General features: G+C 38.9%; 1 protein-coding gene across 1 annotated transcript; it reads left to right on the top strand.

The window, feature by feature from the left end:
• The first annotated feature begins 1,330 nt into the window (after nt 1-1,330).
• LOC113164380 (zinc finger protein 2 homolog) lies at nt 1,331-20,107 on the top strand. Its single transcript, XM_033326855.1, has 5 exons — nt 1,331-1,334; nt 3,736-4,078; nt 12,418-12,694; nt 14,755-14,815; nt 19,746-20,107. Exons 1-5 carry the CDS (start codon nt 1,331-1,333, stop codon nt 20,105-20,107), a joined length of 1,047 nt encoding a protein of 348 aa, XP_033182746.1.
• Nucleotides 20,108-22,168: the final 2,061 nt, after the last annotated feature.

Raw genomic sequence — 22,168 nt, 5'->3', positions numbered from 1 at the left:
GCAGGTCAAAGCCATTTTAGAAGTGATGTCACACATCAAAGCCACAGCCCCAAACTGTAACTGTAACCTAGCAACCGTTATATTGCACAAGGAATCAGCTGTTTTCAAATCAAAACATGTTGTGGAAACTTTTCCTCTCAGCTTCAAAGGCTGAAGGAGAAAAATGAGATGTTTCTGGATTAATGTGCCAGAAAAAAATATGTTATTAAAATAAATTGCCACAAAACTGTTGTTACATATCTGTCAGATATAAAAATTTATAAATATATAGATGAAGTATTTCGGGGCGGCAGTAGCTCAGGTGGTAGAGCAATCACCTACGAAACCCTGGGTTCGTGGTTCAATTCCCAGTTCCTCCTGGCTGCTTGCTGAGGTGTCACTGGACAAGACACCCAAACCCTGTAGTAGCACCGACTCAGTCTGGCAGCTGTCCGAAATGAATTTCCCCAAGGGGATCAATAAAGTATACATTATTATTATTTTCAGAAGTGATATTAACTTTAACTGGATTAAATATGCTAGGCTGCAAACATTGGTCCTAATAATAAAACCACTATTTACTGTAATTTACTGGGACGATAATAACTTTTGTCTCAGAGAGGTTGACTTAAAGATGCCTTTCTCTCAGGCAGACATGTCAGAGACACGTGCAGAGATGCTTGGAAAAGCCATGTGAGTGGATGATAAAGCTTAAGGATGCAGTAGAGATGGAAATGAGAAGAGGAACAGAGACAGGAATTTCACAGTTTCATGACTGAAAACAATCCTCTCCCACTGGTAGTTTATTTGGCCACTGACCAGCAGGGTAAGACGGGCACAATGCACATCCCCATGTAACTCCATATGAGACCAACTTCTGTCAAAGTTTTGTGCCCTACTGTCCAGCTTGTTGGCTTCTTTGCAGAGTTCTGCTTGAGCAGAACTTATTTGTCTTTGGTCATCATTCAAGATTTAACAAGTCAGAGAAATCTAAACATCAAGAATGTAAATAGGAGATTCATGAGGAGAGTTTTGTTTTTGTTTGGAACTGAATATAAAATGAACCTATTATTTACTGATACTTTGAAAAATCATGTCTGGGTCAAGATGCTTCTATGTTGGGGGCGGGAATGCGCCGCAATTCACTGTATTTGTTCTAAATGTGCATAAACACTGAAAAGCAATATTATATTTTATTGAAAATACAATAAAATGCTTTAATATTTTTAATATATTTTTATCAACATACTGTAACTGGCAAATATTAGTAGGAGCATGAAGGGAGGGTAGAAAGCTACTTAACTTGATATGGGATGTTCTGGTTTGATGGGACCATCACAGCCAGCGTAGCATGGGTATAATAATGTCTATATAAACACTGGCTGAGTTCTCCATCACAACCAGTATGATAAGTTGAGTGAGTCTCACACACTGCTATACAGTTTTAAGGTTTCAAGACCCAACCACAGTGGAATCAGGTAATCAGGTGGAGGCCAGCTAAGTTATTTTTGCAGTGCACTAACAACAAGTCTGTAGCATGTAAGTTGTTTAACTTTAGTAAGTTTACACTTTGTGCAGTTTGAGTAACAGGCAGGTTTACAGCAGACAGGGAACTGGTGAGATGGCACAGCCTCGATCTGGTGCACAGAGGAGAAGCCTTCTGCCTCATGGAGGAAACTCACAGACACAGAAAAAAACACAGCTCCCTAAATTCAAATATCTAAATCCACAATCCTAATTCCTCTTCACACATTGCACATGAAAAAACCAAAATCCTAGAACCACAGACACAGGAAGCAGAAATAACGTCCAAATAACGGTCAGATGGTAATCTACCATGGAAAACCAAGGTTTCTGGCAGCATTCATGCCCCTCTGTGGGGTCAGTGCTTCCACAGGACTGTTCACTAGTAGATAAAGTCCTTCAGGCAAATGCACACATAGACTCTGTCTAATACCACTACACATGACTGTACTGTAGTTAGATTAATGTCTACTATAAATATATATGTACGTGTTCATTGTCATCCCCCGACACCAGACACCAGGCCTCATGAATAGATCACTAATTCTGGATCATTGTGCTTTCCTGACTGAATTAAAATGATCCATTAACATTAAACAACAAACAGCAGCAGTTTAACCTGAAATACGGGACAGACCTGATGTGATGGCAGACGTGGCTTTACTGACTTCAGCAGCAGAGGAGCTCAGTGTTGACACATTCAATCCAGAAAAGGTCAGAGCCTCGAACTGCCCAGGCATCATCACAGTACTAATCAGGTACACAAGGGTCTTTGCTCAGATAAATCCTGCTGTTGCCAAATAAAACATCTAGTAAAAAGAACATTAGATAATTAGGAATGAGCTGCAAATTTAAAGCTGCATAATTTCCTTGAACAGAATTCTAAAATAGTGGAATGAGATAAAGAAGAACCCGTGACAAATAAAAGTCAGTCACATGTTATGTAATCTTCACTTAAGTGTTACTGTACTTACTAACACACAATTATAGTCTTTAATGTCTTTATTGAACACATCACTGAAACTGTAAGTGATCGCTTAAACTAGTAATAACTAATAAACTTAATCAAGTGTTTGTACCTGTATACAGTTTATAACCAATTACAGTAGAAACCAGTTTACAGCAAAGGCTTCACTGACTTCTTATTGCCACCTTACTACTACTACTACTACTACTACTACTACTACTAATAATAATAATAATAATAATAATAATAATAATAATAATAATAATAATAATAATAATAATAATAATGAAATACTTTATACCTACTAGTATAATCAAATTTACTTTAATCTGAACAAAGTTGGATTTGAAAATGAACAGTGTGATCTTTAGTGTGATGTTTTGTAGAGAACAGAACTTTTAGAGGGAAAATTTAAAGAGAATACACTCAAACTGAAAATACCTCACAGGTGTGACATGTTTTACCATCAGAGAGATGGACTGTTCCCTCATAACTGTTTGTCCTCTTGAGGATTGTTAAAGTGCTGGAGCCTGTCCCAGCTGACATGAGGGGAGACCCCACATGTTTTCTGAAACAACAGCTTCACCTGCTGTTCAGACCAACAAACCACCAGCTAAAGTCAGCGTTGACAGCCGTGTCTGATGGTTTGAAACTTTAAAAGTCTAATCCTGAATAAAGTGCTTTTGTACTTTTCTTCTTAACATCCACTGATCTGTTTTTAAAGTAAGAGCCTCCAACAAACAGCACAGAGAGGCATTAAGAGAAAGAGCATCTGTGAAATATAACATCCATCAGGCATTTATAAATGAGGGACGAAGACCAGGTTCAATTCAACTCAGTTCACTCACATAGCTCCAACACTCAACAGAAGTCATCTCAAGGCACTTTACAGTGTTTAAGGTTGAAGACCTTACAAAATATAACAAAATTATTTGTTTTCAACTCTATTCTGGATTTTACATGGAGTCAATAGAGAGAAGCTAACGTAGGAGAAATATGATCTCTCTTGTTAATTCTAGTCTGAACTCTGACTGCAGCATTTTGGATTAACTGGAGACTTTTTTGACAAACTATTAATAATGAATTACAATAGTCCAGTCTGGAAGTCACAAATGCATGGACTAGTTTTTCAGCATCACTTTGGGACAGGATGCTTCTAATTTTAACAATGTTTCTCAGGTGAAAAAAGGCAGTTCTAGAGATTTCTTTGATGTATGAAGTGAAGTAGATATCCTGGTCAAAGATAAGTCCGGGATTTCTTACAGTGTTACTTGAGACAACGCATAAACTAATTCATACTGGAGCAAAACCGTACATCTGTGGGCAGTGTGGGAAAGCCTTCAACAAACGCGGTACTCTAAACATCCATCAGCGAATTCATACAGGAGTAAGACCGTACAGCTGCGAACAGTGTGGGAAAGCTTTCACCACATCCACTCATCTAAAAGTCCATCTTCATTTACACAGTGGAGAGAAACCGTACAGCTGCAACCAGTGTAAGGGAGCTTTCACCATACCAGGCGCTCTGAGTATACACAAGCATGTTCACACTGGAGAGAAGCGCTACAGGTGTGATCAGTGTCAAAAGAATTTTTCTCAAAGCGCTCACTTAAAAAAAAGCTCCAGCGTTCTTGTGGGGCAGCTTTCACCACATGAGATTCTCTGAAGCTCCACTAACACATTCACACTGTAAAGACAGTATAAATTTAATTAAAATTAAAATGAAAACCCACCAACACTTTACACTGAATGTTTTAGAGCTCTGAACAGGCTCACACCAGCTGTTTTCTCCTGCCTTCAGCTTTTAAACTAAATCAATTTTGAATGAGATACTAATTACTGTTAGAAACTATGTAAATTAATGTGTCTTATGTATTGTGGTGTAACTTTTAAAATATAAACATAGATATTAATTAGTTTCCCATAAAAACATGACTCTCAACTCAAAGTCACACTGAGTTCCTGTCGTTGTTTCATATCGCTGGTGACACCATGAAACAAACATCTGTAAAATAAATGTGTCTACTTTAAAGTTAAATGTTTTTAAAAACCTAAGTTGTTTACAGCTTTTAAGGTTAAGTTACAGTTCTCTCTATCAAGATGATGGCGACTCATATTTAAATGTCCCAACACCACATCAGAGGACAGCAACAGCAAATGACTCATCCTCGTAGTTCCAGCACTTTCCGAGGCGACTGTAATCGGAAATATATGAAATACAAACACAAATTAATTCTGTCCTATAAAACTATAATGACTATTAATGAATATGCCCATCTCAAAGTTTTATTTTAATGGAAACATGCGTTTATATGTTTAAACTTAAAAGCTGTTGGTCCATGTGGTTTTTTCCTTAACATTGGGGCAAAAGGTATTATGTCTCAATCAAACTAATTATTTTTCATATAAGAAACTCGTCACTGTACAAAGGACAGGTCCTGTTATGTATGGATGTCATGAGAACCAGTATTTTGATACCAACTTCATACCAATATTCTGAAAACGTGATGTTACTCGTTTTCTATGATACCAAAAGCACCTTAGTAGTTTTTATTGAGTGTTACTTCTCTGACCCAAAGTGTTTTGGACTACTGATCATGACGTTACCATTAACACTGTGGTTAAATTATACCTGATTACTGAGGTGTCCTTTCAGGCTCATCATAGAGCTATTTATTGTTTGAAAATTGTTTTGCCATGATATCAACATTGGTATTGAGTATTATGAATGGATTTCAGTGGAATTGGTATCAACTACCACATTTCAGTTATCGTGACATCCCTATTTATAAACAATAACTTCACTGTTATTGTGCAACAGCTCTTTGTCCTCATCATTGAAAACTAATTGGTGTGTCCCTTCAGCATTGGCCTTTACCAGTTTGATTATGCTTCATGTAGAGTTTATGTCGTCTTCTTCATTCAAATTCTTTGAAGGTGTAACTTGGAGTCGCTTTGCTTTCCATCACTTCAAGACATCAATGACAGAACTTAACTGAGGACCAGGTTAAATGAAAATGAGAACTAGGAAGTAAAACCAGCTGACACATCAATATATCAGTGCTGCCTATGTTTTATTTACTGAGTAAATTATTCGGGTCAGGATCAGCTTCCAGCTTCCAGCTTTTCTCACTCTGGGGAACATATGTTTGATTTGTGCTTTTTTTGTAACATCATGCCTTCTGTACTCAGTCTCAGAGAGGTTGACTTAAAGATGCCTTTCTCTCACACAGACATGTCAGAGACACGTGCAGAGATGCTTAGTGAGAGAGTGGAGTCATCAGGAGGAAAGAACAGGAAGAAATGTGTGTCGTCAGCATAACAATGACAGGAAAAGCCATGTGAGTGGATGATAAAGCTTAGGGATGCAGTAGAGATGGAGACGAGAAGAGGAACAAGAGCTGAGCCCTGCAGCACGCCAAGATACCTTGAAGGTTCTACCAGACAAGTAAGACTTAAGCCAGGTCTGTAATTGTGAAGGAGGTGTTATTGTGTAATGGCTCGGATTAGTGTGGGTGTAGTTGTTTGAAGGAGAGTGGTTAGTAATTAAAATAGCTCCCTCGTGATGAATGGACATTTAGCTAGTTGTTTTAAAATGATATTTAGAAAATCTAACAGAAACATCTCTTTCTGGTGATGTCTGGTTAATTTGGACAGCTTTGATATTCACTGTTTTCAGTAGATCTACTGTTTTCTGAAGAAATAGTCCCTGTGAAATATACAGTGTGGTCTTTATAAGGTGTAAAGAGAAATCAATGGCTGATGAAAACTGGGCAAAATAAAACTCAAATATAAAATCACAAACACAATAAATAAGTAAAAATACATAAAAACAAACCAAAACAATCACCTAGAAAGAGAAAAGGTAATGTGATAAATATGTGATTTGGAAGACAATGACTCGGTCTCATTTTCTTGGGCAGCTCATTTCTTTTTTACTATATTTTAGACTGATTCTACGTCAGTTCTGTTGTTTTTAAATATATAAATATAGTTTATATATAATGTGTATACAAGGTTAAAGTGTGTTTGTACCTCAGAGTAAACCCATGTCATCACAGGGGCCAAAACTGGGACAGTAACTGTAACCTAGCAACTGTTACTACTCACATTACACCTGGTGAGAAATCAGCTGTTTTCAAATCAAAACATGTTGTGGAAACTTTTCTTCTCAGCTGCAAAGCTCAAAAAAATGAGACGTTTCAGGATTAACGTGCCAGAAGAAAATCTTCTATGTATGGTCTATGGTCTATACTGCAATTTCTTTACTCTAAGAAACACATTATTCTGTACATGTGTGTAGTTCATGAGAAACTGAAAATAGAACCTAAGACTAAGTTGTATTTTTTATTTTTTTTATTTTTATTTTTTTTAGTCCTAATGAAAATTTAAAGTGGCCAATTGTAAGAGCCCCTAAGAGCTCACGTCCTGCCCCGGATCCCCAACAAGGGACCCGGGGCAGGATGTGAACTCTACGTTACGCTCATCTTGAAGGAAAGAAAACAGACAAACTCTGCTTTATTTCCTTGGAGATGAGTGTAACATTTCACCTAAACATCTCTGCTCCTCTGTCTGAAGGCAGACGAGATGTCTTTGCCTACAGAAGAGAAGAACCAGTAGATGGGGCAAGGTTTTTTGCCCTTTAGAGTTCATGTCCTGCCCCAGATCGCCAGGAGGAGACCTGGAGCAGGACACGAGCTCTACGTTACACTTATCTAGAAGGAAAGAAAAACAGACAAACTCTGCTTTATTTCCTTGAAGATAAGTGTAACGTTTCACCTTACCTTAGCCTACCGAAGACACATCTGTGTCTGGTAACATTCCAGAGAGGAGACGATGTACTTGGCGATTTCTGGGTTTTGTAATTTCAGATTAACCCACATCAGCTCTGCACAGCCGTACTTCTTCTGCAGTTCCGTGTAAGCTGTCTCCGTGATGTTGTATAAATTGTCTTTGCCAAAGTCAAAAACGATGCCCCGAACTTTGGCCCATGTGTCGTTGAACAGATGCTTGGCGACTGCCCCAGCCTTTGCCGTCATTGGGAGTCCTGCCTTACTCAGCGTCTTGTATACGAGGCCTTCTGTGATGGTTTTGATGCATTCTTTCTGCATCTTAGTTGAATCCATTATATGTTCAACAGGTCCAACTACTGGTGTTGGTGGTTCTTCAGACAGGACCTCTGAATTCTCTTGCTGCCGTAACTCCTGACATATAGGTAATAAAGTCTTGATCTTGTCTCTTGCTTGGTTCACATACTGTTTGCACTTGTTTTTGGCTTTTGAGATTCCACTTACATTGTCCATCTCTTTCGGGCTCTCGACCACTTGAAAACTGCAGTGGGCAACGTCATCTTCAACAATCCTAAACTCCAGAGAAGACTCCGATTCCAGCAGTTCAGGGTCAGAGTCTGACCTGTCATGCAAAGGAGGTGTTGTAATCTTAGTCAACTCTGTGCTGGTGGTGGTGGTGGTTAACTCCTGGACTGTTTCACTAAATGCAACTACTGGTGTTGGTGGTTCTGCAGGCAGGGTGTCTGTCTCCTCTTCCTGATCAGACTCCTCGGGCTCCTTCTCCTCCCGTTTTGGATCAAACTGTTGCATCCTGGCTCCAAATGCTTTGAGCATTTCGCAGCCATGTGCGACCATAGGGGCCAGTCTGCAGGTGGGAATGACTCGACTCATTTCAGGCTCCTCGTGGCCGTTGTGACTGGCGAGGGCAGAGTTGACGTTTTCTGTCTCCTTCACAATCAGGTTTGTCAGTTCTTCTGAGCTGCTACACTGAACCCTAACGTTCATAACTTCTGCAGAGGTCTGAGGGAATGTTGCATTCAGAGCAGATACAATCTGTTCCTCAGGCACTTCTTTAAGGTTCTTCAGGAGCACTACTGTAACGCATTTGGTAAATTCGAAAAGCAGCTCTGCTAACCTAGCATCTGTGTCTTTGCCGGGCCCTGCCAAGTGTAACAATCTCGATTGTTCTGGTGTCACCTTATCTGCAAAGGATTTAACCGGGGGATGAATAGTTTCTAATGCCTCTGCCCCCTTGGATGAGGTTGGTTGTGTTCTGTCCATGTTCATTTTTTCTTGATCCACTGATGTCTTGTGAAGTCTCGAGTTAATGTTCACGCGCTGGTCTCTCACTTGAGTGTGTTTTTGTCTCAGCTAATGTGGGTCTCTTAAGTACTCTGGAATGGCTTTGATCTGTCATGATCATAGCAGGTCAAAGCCATTCTAGAAGTGATGTCACACATCAAAGCCACAGCCCCAAACTGTAACTGTAACCTAGCAACCGTTATATTGCACAAGGAATCAGCTGTTTTCAAATCAAAACATGTTGTGGAAACTTTTCCTCTCAGCTTCAAAGGCTGAAGGAGAAAAATGAGATGTTTCTGGATTAATGTGCCAGAAAAAAATATGTTATTAAAATAAATTGCCACAAAACTGTTGTTACATATCTGTCAAATATAAAAATTTATAAATATATAGATGAAGTATTTCGGGGCGGCAGTAGCTTAGGTGGTACAGCAATCACCTACGAAACCCTGGGTTCGTGGTTCAATTCCCAGTTCCTCCTGGCTGCTTGCTGAGGTGTCCTTGGACAAGACACCCAAACCCTGTAGTAGCACCGACTCAGTCTGGCAGCTGTCCAAAATGAATTTCCCCAAGGGGATCAATAAAGTATACATTATTATTATTTTCAGTAGTGATATTAACTTTAACTGGATTAAATATGCTAGGCTGCAAACATTGGTCCTAATAATAAAACCACTATTTACTGTAATTTACTGGGACGATAATAACTTTTGTCTCAAAGAGGTTGACTTAAAGATGCCTTTCTCTCAGGCAGACATGTCAGAGACACGTGCAGAGATGCTTGGAAAAGCCATGTGAGTGGATGATAAAGCTTAAGGATGCAGTAGAGATGGAAACGAGAAGAGGAACAGAGACAGGAATTTCACAGTTTCATGACTGAAAACAATCCTCTCCCACTGGTAGTTTATTTGGCCACTGACCAGCAGGGTAAGACGGGCACAATGCACATCCCCATGTAACTCCATATGAGACCAACTTCTGTCAAAGTTTTGTGCCCTAATGTCCAGCTTGTTGGCTTCTTTGCAGAGTTCTGCTTGAGCAGAACTTATTTGTCTTTGGTCATCATTCAAGATTTAACAAGTCAGAGAAATCTAAACATCAAAAATGTAAATAGGAGATTCATGAGGAGAGTTTTGTTTTTGTTTGGAACTGAATATAAAATGAACCTATTATTTACTGATACTTTGAAAAATCATGTCTGGGTCAAGATGCTTCTATGTTGGGGGCGGGAATGCGCCGCAATTCACTGTATTTGTTCTAAATGTGCATAAACACTGAAAAGCAATATTATATTTTATTAAAAATACAATAAAATGCTTTAATATTTTTAATATATTCTTATCAACATACTGTAACTGGCAAATATTAGTAGGAGCATGAAGGGAGGGTAGAAAGCTACTTAACTTGATATGGGATGTTCTGGTTTGATGGGACCATCACAGCCAGCGTAGCATGGGTATAATAATGTCTATATAAACACTGGCTGAGTTCTCCATCACAACCAGTATGATAAGTTGAGTGAGTCTCACACACTGCTATACAGTTTTAAGGTTTCAAGACCCAACCACAGTGGAATCAGGTAATCAGGTGGAGGCCAGCTAAGTTATTTTTGCAGTGCACTAACAACAAGTCTGTAGCATGTAAGTTGTTTAACTTTAGTAAGTTTACACTTTGTGCAGTTTGAGTAACAGGCAGGTTTACAGCAGACAGGGAACTAGTGAGATGGCACAGCCTCGATCTGGTGCACAGAGGAGAAGCCTTCTGCCTCATGGAGGAAACTCACAGACACAGAAAAACACAGCTCCCTAAATTCAAATATCTAAATCCACAATCCTAATTCCTCTTCACACATTGCACATGAAAAAACCAAAATCCTAGAACCACAGACACAGGAAGCAGAAATAACGTCCAAATAACGGTCAGATGGTAATCTACCATGGAAAACCAAGGTTTCTGGCAGCATTCATGCCCCTCTGTGGGGTCAGTGCTTCCACAGGACTGTTCACTAGTAGATAAAGTCCTTCAGGCAAATGCACACATAGACTCTGTCTAATACCACTACACATGACTGTACTGTAGTTAGATTAATGTCTACTATAAATATATATGTACGTGTTCATTGTCAGCCCCCGACACCAGACACCAGGCCTCATGAATAGATCACTAATTCTGGATCATTGTGCTTTCCTGACTGAATTAAAATGATCCATTAACATTAAACAACAAACAGCAGCAGTTTAACCTGAAATACGGGACAGACCTGATGTGATGGCAGACGTGGCTTTACTGACTTCAGCAGCAGAGGAGCTCAGTGTTGACACATTCAATCCAGAAAAGGTCAGAGCCTCGAACTGCCCAGGCATCATCACAGTACTGAGGCACAGGTACACAAGGGTCTTTGCTCAGATAAATCCTGCTGTTGCCAAATAAAACATCTAGTAAATAGAACATTAGATAATTAGGAATGAGCTGCAAATTTAAAGCTGCATAATTTCCTTGAACAGAATTCTAAAATAGTGCAATGAGATAAAGAAGAACCCGTGATAAATAAAAGTCAGTCACTCGTTATGTAATCTTCACTTAAGTGTTACTGTACTTACTAACACACAATTATAGTCTTTAATGTCTTTATTGAACACATCACTGAAACTGTAAGTGATCGCTTAAACTAATAAAGGCTTCACTGACTTCTTATTACCACCTTACTACTACTACTACTACTACTACTACTACTACTACTACTACTACTACTACTACTACTACTAATAATAATAATAATAATAATAATAATAATAATAATAATAATAATAATAATAATAATGAAATACTTTATACCTACTGGTATAATCAAATTTACTTTAATCTGAACAAAGTTGGATTTGAAAATGAACAGTGTGATCTTTAGTGTGATGTTTTGTAGAGAACAGAAGTTTTAGAGGGAAAATTTAAAGAGAATACACTCAAACTGAAAATACCTCACAGGTGTGACATGTTTTACCATCAGAGAGATGGACTGTTCCCTCATAACTGTTTGTCCTCTTGAGGATTGTTAAAGTGCTGGAGCCTGTCCCAGCTGACATTAGGGGAGACCCCACATCTTTTCTGAAACAACAGCTTCACCTGCTGTTCAGACCAACAAACCACCAGCTAAAGTCAGCATTGACAGCCGTGTCTGATTACAAACTTTAAAAGTCTAATCCTGAATAAAGTGCTTTTGTACTTTTCTTCTTAACATCTCCACTGATGTGTTTTTAAAGTAAGAGCCTCCAACAAACAGCACAGAGAGGCATTAAGAGGAAGAGCATCTGTGAAATATAACATGCATCAGGCATTTATAAATGAGGGACGAAGACCAGGTTCAATTCAACTCAGTTCACTCACATAGCTCCAACTCTCAACAGAAGTCATCTCAAGGCACTTTACAGTGTTTAAGGTTGAAGACCTTACAAAATATAACAAAATTATTTGTTTTCAACTCTATTCTGGATTTTACATGGAGTCAATAGAGAGAAGCTAACGTAGGACAAATATGATCTCTCTTGTTAATTCTAGTCTGAACTCTGACAGCAGCATTTTGGATTAACTGGAGACTTTTTTGACAAACTATTAATAATGAATTACAATAGTCCAGTCTGGAAGTCACAAATGCATGGACTAGTTTTTCAGCATCACTTTGGGACAGGATGCTCCTAATTTTAACAATGTTTCTCAGGTGAAAAACGGCAGTTCTAGAGATTTCTTCTACGTATGAAGTGAAGGAGATATCCTGGTCAAAGATAAGTCCGAGATTTCTTACAGTGTTACTTGAGACAACGCATAAACTAATTCAACAAAAGCCTTCAACAAACGCGGTACTCTAAACATCCATCAGCGATTTCATACAGGAGTAAGACCGTACAGCTGCGAACAGTGTGGGAAAGCTTTCACCACATCCACTCATCTAAAAGTCCATCTTCATTTACACAGTGGAGAGAAACCGTACAGCTGCAACCAGTGTAAGGGAGCTTTCACCATACCAGGCGCTCTGAGTATACACAAGCATGTTCACACTGGAGAGAAGCGCTACAGGTGTGATCAGTGTCAAAAGAATTTTTCTCAAAGCGCTCACTTAAAAAAAAGCTCCAGCGTTCTTGTGGGGCAGCTTTCACCACATGAGATTCTCTGAAGCTCCACTAACACATTCACACTGTAAAGACAGTATAAATTTAATTAAAATGAAAACCCACCAACACTTTACACTGAATGTTTTAGAGCTCTGAACAGGCTCACACCAGCTGTTTTCTCCTGCCTTCAGCTTTTAAACTAAATCAATTTTGAATGAGATATTAATTACTGTTAGAAACTATGTAAATTAATGTGTCTTATGTATTGTGGTGTAACTTTTAAAATATAAACACAGATATTAATTAGTTTCCCATAAAAACATGACTCTCAACTCAAAGTCACACTGAGTTCCTGTCGTTGTTTCATATCGCTGGTGACACCATGAAACAAACATCTGTAAAATAAATGTGTCTACTTTAAAGTTAAATGTTTTTAAAAACCTAAGTTGTTTACAGCTTTTAAGGTTAAGTTACAGTTCTCTCTATCAAGATGATGGCGACTCATATTTAAATGTCCCAACACCACATCAGAGGACAGCAACAGCAAATGAAAATATATGGAAATATAAGAAATACAAACACAAATTAATTCTGTCCTATAAAACTATAATGACTATTAATGAATATTCCCATCTCCAAGTTTTATTTTAATGGAAACATGCGTTTATATGTTTAAACTTAAAAGCTGTTGGTCCATGTGGTTTTTTCCTTGACATTGGGGCAAAAGGTATTATGTCTCAATCAAACTAATTATTTTTCATATAAGAAACTCATCACTGTACAAAGGACAGGTCCTGTTATGTATGGATGTCATGAGAACCAGTATTTTGATACCAACTTCATACCAATATTCTGAAAACGTGATGTTACTCGTTTTCTATGATACCAAAAGCACCTTAGTAGTTTTTATTGAGTGTTACTTCTCTGACCCAAAGTGTTTTGGACTACTGATCATGACGTTGCCATTAACACTGTGGTTAAATTATACCTGATTACTGAGGTCTCCTTTCAGGCTCATTATAGAGCTATTTATTGTTTGAAAATTGTTTTGCCATGATATCAACATTGGTATTGAGTATTATGAATGGATTTCAGTGGAATTGGTATCAACTACCACATTTCAGTTATCGTGACATCCCTATTTATAAACAATAACTTCACTGTTATTGTGCAACAGCTCTTTGTCCTCATCATTGAAAACTAATTGGTGTGTCCCTTCAGCATTGGCCTTTACCAGTTTGATTATGCTTCATGTAGAGTTTATGTCGTCTTCTTCATTAAAATTCTTTGAAGGTGTAACTTGGAGTCGCTTTGCTTTCCATCACTTCAAGACATCAATGACAGAACTTAACTGAGGACCAGGTTAAATGAAAATGAGAACTTGGAAGTAAAACCAGCTGACACATCAATATATCAGTGCTGCCTATGTTTTATTTACTGAGTAAATTATTCGGGTCAGGTTGTGGATCAGCTTCCAGCTTCCAGCTTTTCTCACTCTGGGGAACATATGTTTGATTCATGCCTTCTGTACTCAGTCTCAGAGAGACTGAGTACTTTAACTTACTTTATTCTGTACATGTGTGTAGTTCATGAGAAACTGAAAATAGAACCTAAGACTAAGTTGTATTTTTTATTTTTTTTATTTTTATTTTTTTAAGTCCTAATGAAAATTTAGAGTGGCCAATTGTAAGAGTCCCTAAGAGCTCACGTCCTGCCCCGGATCCCCAGCAAGGGACCCGGGGCAGGATGTGAACTCTACGTTACGCTCATCTTGAAGGAAAGAAAACAGACAAACTCTGTTTTATTTCCTTGGAGATGAGTGTAACATTTCACCTAAACATCTCTGCTCCTCTGTCTGAAGGCAGACGAGATGTCTTTGCCTACAGAAGAGAAGAACCAGTAGATGGGGCAAGGTTTTTTGCCCTTTAGAGCTCATGTCCTGCCCCAGATCGCCAGAAGGAGACCTGGAGCAGGACACGAGCTCTACGTTACACTCATCTAGAAGGAAAGAAAAACAAACACAGTTTTGTTTCCTTCAAGATGAGTGTAACGTTTCACCTAAACACCCCCTCCGCTTCTCCGTCTGAAGGCAGACGAGATGGCGTTGCCTACAGAGGAGAAGAGGGGAAAGGCTTTTTCGGCTGTGTCAGGTGATGTTTCAGGGAGGAGGCGATGTGCTTTGCAATTTCTGGGTCTTGCAATTGCAGATGAGCCCACAGCATCTCTGCACAGCCAAACTTTTCCTTCAGCTCCCTGTAAATGGTCTTGTCGATCTTCCTAGAGGTGTCTTCGAAGATGTCAAAATAGATGTCCTGAACCTCAGCCCATGTTCTGTCAAACAGATGCTCGGTGACGGCCCCAGCTTTCGTGTTCATCGGGTTTATTTTTATTTTCTTTAGTGTCCTGTATACGATTTTGTCTATGATGATCCCGACACAGGCTTTTTGCACTTTAGTTGGATCCATTATATGTTCAACAGCTGCTACCTCATATACTGCAGCTGACTCTGCACCACTTTCCTCAAAAGTGTCGACCTTTGGAATCAGTGCCGGTCGTCTGAGTCTGTGGGCCCATTGTACAGACTCTGCGCCACATGTTGGATTAAATGCAACTACTGGTGTTGGTGGTTCTTCAGACAGGACCTCTGAATTCTCTTGCTGCCGTAACTCCTGACATATTGGAAATAATGTCTTGATCTTGTCTCTTGCTTGGTTCACATACTGTTTGCACTTGTTTTTGGCTTTTGAGATTCCACTTACATTGTCCATCTCTTTCGGGCTCTCGACCACTTGAAAACTGCAGTGGGCAACGTCATCTTCAACAATCCTAAACTCCAGAGAAGACTCCGATTCCAGCAGTTCAGGGTCAGAGTCTGACCTGTCATGCAAAGGAGGTGTTGTAATCTTAGTCAACTCTGTGCTGGTGATGGTGGTGGTTAACTCCTGGACTGTTTCACTAAATGCAACTACTGGTGTTGGTGGTTCTGCAGGCAGGGTGTCTGTCTCCTCTTCCTGATCAGACTCCTCGGGCTCCTTCTCCTCCCGTTTTGGATGAAACTGTTGCATCCTGGCTCCAAGTGCTTTGAGCATTTCGCAGGCATGTGCGACCATAGGGGCCAGTCTGCAGGTGGGAATGACTCGACTCATTTCAGGCTCCTCGTGGCCGTTGTGACTGGCGAGGGCAGAGTTGACGTTTTCCATGATCTCTCTCACAGTCAGGTTTATCAGTTCTTCTAAGCTGCTACATTGCACCCTAACGTTCAGAAATTCTGCAAAGGCCTGAGGGAGTGTTGTGTTCAGATTGGACATGACCTGTTCCTCAGACACTTCTTTCAGGTTCTCCAGGTACGTTAGGAAAGCTACTGAAACGCATTTGATGAATTTCAAAAGCAGCTCTGCTATCCTAGCCTTTGTGTCTTCGTCGGGCAGTCCCAACTCTATCAATCTCCATTGTTCTAGTGTCACCTCATTTATAAACGATGTATACAGGGGATAAAAAGTTTCTGTTACCTCTTGTATCACCTCGAATATGGATGGTTGTGTTCTGTCCATGTTCATTTTTTCTTGATCCACCGATGTCTTGTGAAGTCTCGAGTTAATGTTCACGCGCTGGTCTCTCACTTGAGTGTGTTTTTGTCTCAGCTAATGTGGGTCTCTTATGTACTCTGGAATGGCTTTGATCTGTCATGATCATAGCAGGTCAAAGCCATTCTAGAAGTGATGTCACACATCAAAGCCACAGCCCCAAACTGTAACTGTAACCTAGCAACCGTTATATTGCACAAGGAATCAGCTGTTTTCAAATCAAAACATGTTGTGGAAACTTTTCCTCTCAGCTTCAAAGGTTAATGTGCCAGAAAAAACTATGTTATTAAAATAAACTGCCACAAAACTGTTGTTACATATCTGTCAGATATAAAAGTTTATAAAGTATATAGATGAAGTCTTTTCAGTAGTGATATTAACTTTAACTGGATTAAATATGCTAGGCTGCAGACATTGGTCCTGATAATAAAACCACGATTTACTGTAATTTACTGTTTTTTACCACAGAGACGAGAATTTCACAGTTTCATGACTGAAAACAATCCTCTCCCACTGGTAGTTTATTTGGCCACTGACCAGCAGGGTAAGACGGGCACAATGCACATCCCCATGTAACTCCATATGAGACCAACTTCTGTCAAAGTTTTGTGCCCTACTGTCCAGCTTGTTAGAGAAATCTAAACATCAACAATATAAATAGGAGATTGATGAGGAGAGTTTTGTTTTTGTTTGGAACTGAATATAAAATGAATCTATTATTTACTGATACTTCAGTCATGTCTGGGTCAAGATGCTTCTATGTGGGGGGCGGGAATGCGCCGCAATTCACTGTATTTGTTCTAAATGTGCATAAACACTGAAAAGCAATATTATATTTTATTGAAAATACAATAAAATGCTTTAATATTTTTAATATATTCTTATCAACATACTGTAACTGGCAAATATTAGTAGGAGCATGAAGGGAGGGTAGAAAGCTACTTAACTTGATATGGGATGTTCTGGTTTGATGGGACCATCACAGCCAGCGTAGCATGGGTATAATAATGTCTATATAAACACTGGCTGAGTTCTCCATCACAACCAGTATGATAAGTTGAGTGAGTCTCACACACTGCTATACAGTTTTAAGGTTTCAAGACCCAACCACAGTGGAATCAGGTAATCAGGTGGAGGCCAGCTAAGTTATTTTTGCAGTGCACTAACAACAAGTCTGTAGCATGTAAGTTGTTTAACTTTAGTAAGTTTACACTTTGTGCAGTTTGAGTAACAGGCAGGTTTACAGCAGGAGCTGACAGGGAACTGGTGAGAGGGCACAGCCTCGATCTGGTGCACAGAGGAGAAGCCTTCTGCCTCATGGAGGAAACTCACAGACACAGAAAAAAACACAGCTCCCTAAATTCAAATATCTAAATCCACAATCCTAATTCCTCTTCACACATTGCACATGAAAAAACCAAAATCCTAGAACCACAGACACAGGAAGCAGAAATAACATTCAAAATAACGGTCAGATGGTAATCTACCATGGAAAACCAAGGTTTCTGGCAGCATTCATGCCCCTCTGTGGGGTCAGTGCTTCCACAGGACTGTTCACTAGTAGATAAAGTCCTTCAGGTAAATGCAGCTAAATATGAGTGAAGATTCTCAGTCATCCAGGTCATGGTTATGCACAGGTTCAACTGACACATAGACTCTGTCTAATACCACTACACATGACTGTACTGTAGTTAGATTAATGTCTACTATAAATATATATGTACGTGTTCATTGTCAGCCCCCGACACCAGACACCAGGCCTCATGAATAGATCACTAATTCTGGATCATTGTGCTTTCCTGACTGAATTAAAATGATCCATTAACATTAAACAACAAACAGCAGCAGTTTAACCTGAAATACGGGACAGACCTGATGTGATGGCAGACGTGGCTTTACTGACTTCAGCAGCAGAGGAGCTCAGTGTTGACACATTCAATCCAGAAAAGGTCAGAGCCTCGAACTGCCCAGGCATCATCACAGTACTGAGGCACAGGTACACAAGGGTCTTTGCTCAGATAAATCCTGCTGTTGCCAAATAAAACATCTAGTAAATAGAACATTAGATAATTAGGAATGAGCTGCAAATTTAAAGCTGCATAATTTCCTTGAACAGAATTCTAAAATAGTGGAATGAGATAAAGAAGAACCCGTGACAAATAAAAGTCAGTCACATGTTATGTAATCTTCACTTAAGTGTTACTGTACTTACTAACACACAATTATAGTCTTTAATGTCTTTATTGAACACATCACTGAAACTGTAAGTGATCGCTTAAACTAGTAATAACTAATAAACTTAATCAAGTGTTTGTACCTGTATACAGTTTATAACCAATTACAGTAGAAACCAGTTTACAGCAAAGGCTTCACTGACTTCTTATTGCCACCTTACTACTACTACTACTACTACTACTACTAATAATAATAATAATAATAATAATAATAATAATAATAATAATAATAATAATAATAATGAAATACTTTATACATACTAGTATAATCAAATTTACTTTAATCTGAACAAAGTTGGATTTGAAAATGAACAGTGTGATCTTTAGTGTGATGTTTTGTAGAGAACAGAACTTTTAGAGGGAAAATTTAAAGAGAATACACTCAAACTGAAAATACCTCACAGGTGTGACATGTTTTACCATCAGAGAGATGGACTGTTCCCTCATAACTGTTTGTCCTCTTGAGGATTGTTAAAGTGCTGGAGCCTGTCCCAGCTGACATTAGGGGAGACCCCACATGTTTTCTGAAACAACAGCTTCACCTGCTGTTCAGACCAACAAACCACCAGCTAAAGTCAGCGTTGACAGCCGTGTCTGATGGTTTGAAACTTTAAAAGTCTAATCCTGAATAAAGTGCTTTTGTACTTTTCTTCTTAACATCTCCACTGATCTGTTTTTAAAGTAAGAGCCTCCAACAAACAGCACAGAGAGGCATTAAGAGAAAGAGCATCTGTGAAATATAACATGCATCAGGCATTTATAAATGAGGGACGAAGACCAGGTTCAATTCAACTCAGTTCACTCACATAGCTCCAACACTCAAGAAAAGTCATCTCAAGGCACTTTACAGTGTTTAAGGTTGAAGACCTTACAAAATATAACAAAATTATTTGTTTTCAACTCTATTCTGGATTTTACATGGAGTCAATAGAGAGAAACTAATGTAGGAGAAATATGATCTCTCTTGTTAATTCCAGTCTGAACTCTGACTGCAGCATTTTGGATTAACTGGAGACTTTTTTGACAAACTATTAATAATGAATTACAATAGTCCAGTCTGGAAGTCACAAATGCATGGACTAGTTTTTCAGCATCACTTTGGGACAGGATGCTCCTAATTTTAACAATGTTTCTCAGGTGAAAAAAGGCAGTTCTAGAGATTTCTTCTACGTATGAAGTGAAGGAGATATCCTGGTCAAAGATAAGTCCGAGATTTCTTACAGTGTTACTTGAGACAACGCATAAACTAATTCATACTGGAGCAAAACCGTACATCTGTGGGCAGTGTGGGAAAGCCTTCAACAAACGCGGTACTCTAAACATCCATCAGCGATTTCATACAGGAGTAAGACCGTACAGCTGCGAACAGTGTGGGAAAGCTTTCACCACATCCACTCATCTAAAAGTCCATCTTCATTTACACAGTGGAGAGAAACCGTACAGCTGCAACCAGTGTAAGGGAGCTTTCACCATATCAGGCGCTCTGAGTATACACAAGCATGTTCACACTGGAGAGAAGCGCTACAGGTGTGATCAGTGTCAAAAGAATTTTTCTCAAAGCGCTCACTTAAAAAAAAGCTCCAGCGTTCTTGTGGGGCAGCTTTCACCACATGAGATTCTCTGAAGCTCCACTAACACATTCACACTGTAAAGACAGTATAAATTAAATTAAAATTAAAACCCACCAACACTTTACACTGAATGTTTTAGAGCTCTGAACAGGCTCACACCAGCTGTTTTCTCCTGCCTTCAGCTTTTAAACTACATCAATTTTGAATGAGATATTAATTACTGTTAGAAACTATGTAAATTAATGAGTCTTATGTATTGTGGTGTAACTTTTAAAATATAAACATAGATATTAATTAGTTTCCCATAAAAACATGACTCTCAACTCAAAGTCACACTGAGTTCCTGTCGTTGTTTCATATCGCTGGTGACACCATGAAACAAACATCTGTAAAATAAATGTGTCTACTTTAAAGTTAAATGTTTTTAAAAACCTAAGTTGTTTACAGCTTTTAAGGTTAAGTTACAGTTCTCTCTATCAAGATGATGGCGACTCATATTTAAATGTCCCAACACCACATCAGAGGACAGCAACAGCAAATGACTCATCCTCGTAGTTCCAGCACTTTCCGAGGCGACTGTAATCGGAAATATATGAAATACAAACACAAATTAATTCTGTCCTATAAAACTATAATGACTATTCATGAATATTCCCATCTCCAAGTTTTATTTTAATGGAAACATGCGTTTATATGTTACTTAAAAGCTGTTGGTCCATGTGGTTTTTTCCTTGACATTGGGGCAAAAGGTATTATGTCTCAATCAAACTAATTATTTTTAATATAAGGAATTCGTCACTGTACAAAGGACCGGTCCTGTTGTTGTAATATGTATGGATGTCATGAGAACCAGTACTTTGATACCAACTTCATACCAATATTCTGAAAACGTGATGTTACTCGTTTTCTATGATACCAAAAGCACCTTAGTAGTTTTTATTGAGTGTTACTTCTCTGACCCAAAGTGTTTTGGACTACTGATCATGACGTTACCATTTAGGTGTAACACTGTGGTTAAATTATACCTGATTACTGAGGTGTCCTTTCAGGCTCATCATAGAGCTATTTATTGTTTGAAAATTGTTTTGCCATGATATCAACATTGGTATTGAGTATTATGAATGGATTTCAGTGGAATTGGTATCAACTACCACATTTCAGTTATCGTGACATCCCTATTTATAAACAATAACTTCACTGTTATTGTGCAACAGCTCTTTGTCCTCATCATTGAAACTAATTGGTGTGTCCCTTCAGCATTGGCCTTTACCAGTTTGATTATGCTTCATGTAGAGTTTATGTCGTCTTCTTCATTCAAATTCTTTGAAGGTGTAACTCGGAGTCGCTTTGCTTTCCGTCACTTCAAGACATCAATGACAGAACTTAACTGAGGACCAGGTTAAATGAAAATGAGAACTTGGAAGTAAAACCAGCTGACACATCAATATATCAGTGCTGCCTATGTTTTATTTACTGAGTAAATTATTCGGGTCAGGTTGTGGATCAGCTTCCAGCTTCCAGCTTTTCTCACTCTGGGGAACATATGTTTGATTCATGCCTTCTGTACTCAGTCTCAGAGAGACTGAGTACTTTAACTTACTTTATTCTGTACATGTGTGTAGTTCATGAGAAACTGAAAATAGAACCTAAGACTAAGTTGTATTTTTTATTTATTTTTATTTTTATTTTTTTAAGTCCTAATGAAAATTTAGAGTGGCCAATTGTAAGAGTCCCTAAGAGCTCATGTCCTGCCGTGGATCCCCAGCAAGGGACCCGGGGCAGGATGTGAACTCTACGTTACGCTCATCTTGAAGGAAAGAAAACAGACAAACTCTGCTTTATTTCCTTGGAGATGAGTGTAACATTTCACCTAAACATCTCTGCTCCTCTGTCTGAAGGCAGACGAGATGTCTTTGCCTACAGAAGAGAAGAACCAGTAGATGGGGCAAGGTTTTTTGCCCTTTAGAGCTCATGCCCTGCCCCAGATCGCCAGAAGGAGACCTGGAGCAGGACACGAGCTCTACGTTACACTCATCTAGAAGGAAAGAAAAACAAACACAGTTTTGTTTCCTTCAAGATGAGTGTAACGTTTCACCTAAACACCCCCTCCGCTT

The sequence above is a fragment of the Anabas testudineus genome, chromosome 2 (genome assembly GCF_900324465.2).
Source record: "Anabas testudineus chromosome 2, fAnaTes1.2, whole genome shotgun sequence".
NCBI lineage: Eukaryota > Metazoa > Chordata > Actinopteri > Anabantiformes > Anabantidae > Anabas > Anabas testudineus.
Note: the sequence above shows the minus strand (reverse complement) of the source record. Positions and strands in the feature narration are given on the sequence as shown.

Coding starts and splice junctions, on each gene's coding strand:
- LOC113164380 (XM_033326855.1), top strand. Junction 4,079..12,417: donor AATTTTTCTCAAAGCGCTCA/CTTAAAAAAAAG, acceptor CAAACGCGGTAC/TCTAAACATCCATCAGCGAT. Junction 12,695..14,754: donor AAAAAAGCTCCAGCGTTCTT/GTGGGGCAGCTT, acceptor CTCCGTCTGAAG/GCAGACGAGATGGCGTTGCC.